The 6,676-nt window shown below is 34.2% G+C and overlaps 1 protein-coding gene and 1 long non-coding RNA gene across 4 annotated transcripts; one reads left to right on the top strand and one right to left on the bottom strand.

Annotated features, from left to right (window-relative positions):
* Positions 1 to 1,919: 1,919 nt before the first annotated feature.
* Positions 1,920 to 6,586, top strand: LOC106674112 (mitochondrial inner membrane protein COX18). 2 transcript variants are annotated; one of them, XM_014406625.2, is made up of 6 exons: positions 1,921 to 2,336; positions 4,049 to 4,189; positions 4,255 to 4,402; positions 4,465 to 4,589; positions 6,201 to 6,311; positions 6,366 to 6,586. In XM_014406625.2, exons 1-6 carry the CDS (start codon positions 2,067 to 2,069, stop codon positions 6,537 to 6,539), a joined length of 969 nt encoding a protein of 322 aa, XP_014262111.1. In that variant the 5' UTR covers positions 1,921 to 2,066; the 3' UTR covers positions 6,540 to 6,586. The 2 variants fall into 2 exon arrangements, with proteins under 2 accessions (XP_014262110.1, XP_014262111.1); XM_014406624.2 differs by having other exon boundaries at positions 1,920 to 2,336; positions 6,201 to 6,586.
* On the bottom strand, positions 4,468 to 6,496 carry LOC106674113. 2 transcript variants are annotated; one of them, XR_001341465.1, is made up of 4 exons: positions 6,183 to 6,496; positions 5,096 to 5,466; positions 4,778 to 5,029; positions 4,468 to 4,658 (listed from the first exon to the last, which is right to left on the bottom strand). It is a non-coding gene; the product is annotated as an uncharacterized LOC106674113 (long non-coding RNA). The 2 variants fall into 2 exon arrangements; XR_002910940.1 differs by having other exon boundaries at positions 5,096 to 6,206.
* Positions 6,587 to 6,676: the final 90 nt, after the last annotated feature.

Genomic DNA, 6,676 nt, shown 5'->3' with positions numbered 1-6,676 from the left:
GACAGGAACGTAGGTTCCTCCAGGTCGAAGACGATGGCACTGACCATGTTACGTGCCACTACAGTACGGCACTCATGGGCGTAATAGTTACGTACCATCAATACGTATCAAAAAACTTGGACTAGTCAAAACTCTTATTTTACCGTTTTATACTGCAGTACTGTCTACTCTTTTTCACTTAATCACACTCCTATTTTTTTTTAAATTGAATAATTTTTAATAATTTCACAAGACTTGTATTGAGTTTAGGAAGAGAAGAGCACATCTCAACACATGGCATGTTCATTATGGGTATTAATTTGATTACATTAAACTCCGATCTCTTATTTACTTATTTAAAAATAAGCTCTACCCTTCATACTTATTCATTACATTCGATTTTAATTCTTCCCGTAGTTTAAATATTATAAAAAGCTTGCATCATAGATCTAAATCTATGAAGGAATCGTTGAGTGATGCTGAGGTGCGTCTGTGGAATTTCCTTCCGTGGCATATTAGGTCGCCTTTTAGCTTTCAACTTTTTTGCCAATAAACCTTTTTTTGATCAACTAACACATGATTTTGTTGCTATTCTCTTTTTCTCTCTCTTTTGTACTTTTCTTTTAAACCTATTTCTCTCCTTCAATTCAACTATATATGTTAATACTAGTTTTTACCCGCGACTTCGTCCACGCGGTCTTCTGTTTCATTGTACCTTTCTAATGCGATGAAGCGTTCTAGTACGGCTTTCTAATATAATGTCTCGTTTTTTCAAATTTTTCCCATCTTCAGTTTACATCGTTCTATACGTGGTAAAAATTGTCATATGACCCCCTTAGGGATGGAATTTCACAAAATCCTTTATTAGCGGCCATCCATGTCATTCTAGGAATGCACTGTCAAATTTCAGCATTTTAGATCCAGCGGTTTGGTCTGTCAGTCAGTCACGAACTGTTTTATATATATTGGGATAGAATTTCAAAAAATCCTTTATTAGCTGATCCATGTTATTTATTATAGGAATATACCAAAGATGACCTCAACAAAGATCAAAACATTGGCACTACAAAGAAAATGCTTTTTCAAAACCTACATCAGTGGATAAATTCTAGCGGCGCTAGACACAGTAAACTTATGATGAAACAACCCTCACCAAGTCAAAATCACTGCTGCAATTGGAGAGGGCTAAACTTAGAAGAGTGGTCGCTGGCATCTGAGAAAACATCTACACAACATGGGCATATACAACGATGATCCCATCTGCAGATTATGTAATGAGGAGGAGGAAACAGCCATTCATATCATCTTGGAATGTGAAGCAACAGCTCAATGGAGATTTACCCTAACATATGAAAAAAATCTTGGGAATGAAATCGTAACAGTGAGAGTCAATGTCCTGATACTTCTAAGAAGAAGGATTGAGTCTATTACACTGAACTAAGGAACTAGGAAGGTACAATAAGCCAGAAGGAACCTACACCACACCAGACCTCATCTCTAAGTAAGCACTGTCGAAATTTGAGCTCTTAAGATTCAGCGGATTGGTCTGTGCGTTGTCTGTCAGTCAGATCATACATTTTTTGTTTGTTAATTATTTGTTTTTAATTACTATTTCCTGCATTTTTTGTTATTTAATTATTTTATATTTTTATACTCACTGTAAAAAGGCAACCCCTATTGTGAAAATATTTTTGAGAAGTATATTTATATTGAAAAAATAAATTTTAAAATTATTCATATTTTTATTGTTATGCTATTGTTGTTACGTTGATCTTGATACGTTGGCTCATCACGGGTTAAGGTCCCGGGTTCGAATCCAGTGGCCCATTTGGCTTATTTTAAAAACACTGGAGGATTCATAAAACTAGGGTTTGAAATACCCTCTTTAAAAAAGGAAACATTCCCTTTCTGCTTCTCTTCTTGGTCACACATGATCTGATACCAGTAGTATCAGTACATCACTGAACGACAACCTAAAGGAGGCAATAGAGAGTTATGCTTGCCGTAATGGGATATGAGATTAAATAGTCTCTCTAGCGACTAAGCGTTAGACAATATATTCCGAAATTATCCAAAAACTGTACAGAATGTTTCGGGTATTGTCAGTCTGTAACAAATTGCCAAACTCGTCTAATTTTCTGACGCGTGGTCGCATTTCCACTTCGTTTGGACGGGAATCGTCGACCGGCACGGGCAATTCCGTCTACAACTTCATTGTGGAAAGCGCCCCGACTGAGTCTGTGAAGCAGTTGCTGATTTCCATTCATGACTACTCGGGTCTCCCATGGTGGGCCACTATCATCTGCACCACTGCTGCCTTTCGGACCGCTATCACTTTTCCCCTCGCAATTTACCAAGTATTGCTTTTTCTTTTTCTTCCAAGTTGTAAACATTTTTTAAAATTAATTATTCTTTTTATCTAAATCTTGTTTGAGATGAAAAAGTTAGTGTCACAAGCGGGATTTGAACCCATGATCTTCGGCTCGATACACCGCTGCTCTGACCACTTGAGCTCGTGATGAGTATGGTTGAAACATGAAGTCATTATAGCTCAAGTGGTTAGAGCATCAATGTATAGCCGATGGTCATGGGTTTGAATCCCACTTGTGTCACTTTTTCATCTCACCCAAGACCTTAGATAAAAAGAATAATTAATTGAAATAATTATATGGTCAATTATGGTCACTAAACATGTATGATTTTTTTCAATGTTTGTTATTGACACTTTTTACACAACTGAAGACTAGAATGAAAGTGCTAAACAAGGCAATCGTCAACTTTCAATTAAAGTAGAAAGGAATAGAATCTTCTCATCGACAATATGGATTGTTTCTTTTTGATTTTATCTGACTTCTTTCTAAGTGACTGGCAAGTATCATTTTGCCCTCTGGCTTATTGGGTAAAATTTGATCTTTTCGAATAATGCTACCTAGAAAACCCAATGTGCAGAATCTTTAAAAAGATAGTTCTTACTCACAGTTGTTTTCAACGATCCAGATTTCAAGCTTTCAGCTCATCATCAGGTTGAAGGAATTTACAACCTGATAATGAGCTGTAAGCTTGAAATCCGGATTGTTGAAAACAACTAACTGTGAGTAGGAACTATTTATTTAAAAAGATTGAAAAAACATAACTCCACCATTTATCATTTCTATAATGTGCAAAATGTCATACATATAATAATGTATTTTAATTTTTTATTGTTGAGTCCAGTAAAATATGTCATCATGCAGAAGGAATTATTGTTATTATTTTTTTTTAACGAGTATTTCAACTATGAGGTTATATGAACCCTGGGGGTGACATTGTTTTTGAAAAAAATCCTGTTTGTATGTCAGGTTGCTGGATTCGAACCCGGGACCTTTACAATTATGAGCACCGTGTCAATGCCTAAACCGTTAAGGCCATTGATGCCTTTGAATGATGCTCAAAAACAAATACCTAGAATGAAATTTTTATTTCACAATTTTAATTTGACGCCAACAATTATTATTTCGTATAAAGTTGTCTTAAAATTGATTGTGGTTCAATTAATTAAAATAAATTAATTAATTTAAAAAAAAGGATTGCATGCACCTTCTTTTGCATGTTATGATGTTTTTTCTTCTTCAAAGCACATTAGGAACATCACAGCTTTTACAGACGAATAGATTTGTGATTCATTTTGGAATTTTATTTCTTTTTCACTGTTTATTGTTTTTGCAAAGATCATAAGTCTTGACAGGCTTTAATATTTAAGAGAGCATTAACAAGGAATTTTGGTTTAATAATAAGGAGAAAAGTTTCTCTAAAAATTTTACAGTACTCCAGTTAGGGGCTAGTTTGCCAAGTGCATGAAAGTGTGTGATTCTTGTAATATTTTAGTGTGTGTGTGAATTTGATTTTCCTGCTTTATTTTCTTTTGGATTACCAACCTGCCAATATTTGTGTTTGATTTGAAATTTATTAATGCAGCCATTATTGTCATTAAACTAAAATACAACATAATTAGAAAACTTTCTTTATTTAACCTAACCCTATTATTCATCCTTATATCATACTTAATAATTTTTTATATATTTTTTTTTAGCATTATATAATTGCAAAAATAGAGAATTTAAAAATGCTTGAAATGCCAGAGATATCGGAAAAGGTAAAGAGATCCGTAGCTATGAAAGCAAGAGAGTACAAGTGGACAGATAAGAAGGCAACACTGATGTATAAAATGATGGTATTTAAAAAAAATGCTTTTACAGAATTATTTATGTAAAATCTGTAATTTAAAGATAATTGCAGATGAAAAAGGAATGGGATACACTAGTGGTGCGTGATAACTGCCATCCATTCAAAGCAAGTTTGACAATTTGGTTTCAACTGCCAGTGTGGGTTTTCCTGTCGGCTGCACTTAGAAATGCATCATACATGCTACCTATAAAAGATGCAGGTGTTTAAATAAATAAATTTACCTTTTTTTGCACACATATGTCATTTATTTATATTTTGTAGCTGCCCAGGTCTTATATTTGCAGTTGGCAGTTGGTGGATTTCTATGGATTCCAAATCTTGCTCAACCAGATGAATATTTAATCCTTCCAATAATTTTAGCCCTTTCTAATTTAAGTATAATTGAGGTAATTTTACAAAATATTTTTTATATATTATTTAATTTGACACTACCCCCAATCTTTGTTTAGCAGATCCTGAAATAAAATAATTACGATTTAATGATCTTTATAGAAGTCATAGCAGTTTATTATTTTGCACATAATTAATTTTAAGATATTTGATGATTAATAGTAATTAAGATAATTAATTTTACATTTAAGTTATGTTAAGAATATGTTGAAGATAGTGTTGAGATGAAAAGTGTATTTGGCTTCTAGAAATCTCCAATTCTCTTCTTTTTTCTTTTTGGTTACAATTTCTTAAGGGTGGGTAGAATGTTGAACAATTTGGTAATCAGGGTGAGGGGTTTGTGGCATGGGCGATCGAATTCACGGCAGCTGAAATAGAGCAGCGGCGTATTGAGCGAAAGGTTGTGGGTTCAAATCTCCCCTGTGACACAGATTTTCTATTTAGAAAAAAATTGTATATAATTAATTGAGATTTTGGTAATTAGTTGATTTTACACTCTTACCTAATAGAGTGGTCCTTTTGGGTCCAACAAGTATGAGATTATTCCAAATACTGCTCTCTGGCTGGCTACTGGAGTATCAGCCATCTATGTCCTTTATACTGCATACGTTCTCACTATACTTACCATCCTCCTTGAATCTTTTGTCGATGACACAGCTGTTCTATCTTCTTACCTTTTTTTTTACGCAACAGCAGAGGTCATATAAACCCTCAGGGTGCCGGTGGAAAATAAAAAGCTCATTTGTATGTCGGGTTGGAATGTAGGGATTCGAACCCGGGACCTTTACCGTACAGAGATGAGCACCGTGTCAACGCCTAAACTGTTGCGGCCATCAATGCCCCCTTGAGGTTGCTTTATAAGATCTGCACAGACTTGTCACATGTATAGAGATTAGTGTAAACAATAGAAAATGAAGATAAATGAAAACAATTGAAATTACACTCTAAAACAAATCTCCTCTCATAGTCTACTGCGTTTGTTCTCTTGGGTACCATCTAGACTCATGATTAACATGAAATCGGTATACATGACAGAAACAAGGCCTAAACAGTCGCTACAAGCCTATAAGATGACAATCCAAGCTATCGACAAAAAAAACTTACAATCTACGAAATGGTACTACAAACAATTGGGACATTCAGGATAGAACTGTGGGGAACTGCTAAACCTTCCAATATCCAACTTCTCCAATCCTTTTAATTTAAAGGCCTCATATCAATTATAAAAGCTCTGAATCATGTCTCCACAATGACTTTAAATTCCATTTATCAAAAATTCATTCCCAAAAAATGTACCAAGTTCTATAATAATCTTTCCCATCATCCCAATAGTCTTGTCTATGCCTTATCCAACATAACCCATCCCTACAATCCTGTAAGGCTCTCAAGAGGAATGAGCCCTGCGGCCCTGTGCCCTATGTGGGAGAATAATATTATTTGTTCCCCTCAATGTAAATATGTCTATGTATCTGTAAATTACATGTAATCAGAAATTGCAGATTGTAATAAAATATAGGGAAAAAAGTTCAACACTTTCTTGAAATATTTATATATATCCTTAATTAATATTTGTTTTTTTATCAACTTACTGTCTTCCACATTTTCAGATTCAAGCCTTAAGAAGATTGCAGGACCCCACACGATTCCAAAGATATGCTACCAATTTTTTTAGAATATTCACCTTACTTATAATACCTATATCAGCCACAGTTCCTTCTGTAAGTTTATTTCTTTATCTTAAAAAGTTGTTCTGTACAGTTTTCAATTTTCAGGCCGTGAGTCTATATTGGACTACATCTAGTGTCATGGGGCTAGCTCAGAATTTGCTTTTGATGTCGAATAGGCTTAGAAAATTTTGTCGGATCCCTGACACACCCTCAACCTTAGACCATCCCTATCAACAACTGGCTTTTGACGTAAAACAGAAAATAAAAACATTGCTCTAGATTTTTAAAATTGTGTAAAAAGTGTATAAATAAATTGTTATGTAAAACTGCTGTTTTTCTATGTGCCTTCTGATAATTAAATATTAAATGGGGTTGCACTTAATCAACAAAATCTTGTTATTGTTACTTGAACTTTT

The sequence above is a fragment of the Cimex lectularius genome, unplaced genomic scaffold (genome assembly GCF_000648675.2).
Source record: "Cimex lectularius strain Harlan isolate CLEC.00 unplaced genomic scaffold, Clec_2.1 scaffold264, whole genome shotgun sequence".
NCBI classification, from domain to species: Eukaryota; Metazoa; Arthropoda; class Insecta; order Hemiptera; family Cimicidae; genus Cimex; species Cimex lectularius.
This window is presented reverse-complemented; position numbering and strand designations above follow the sequence as displayed.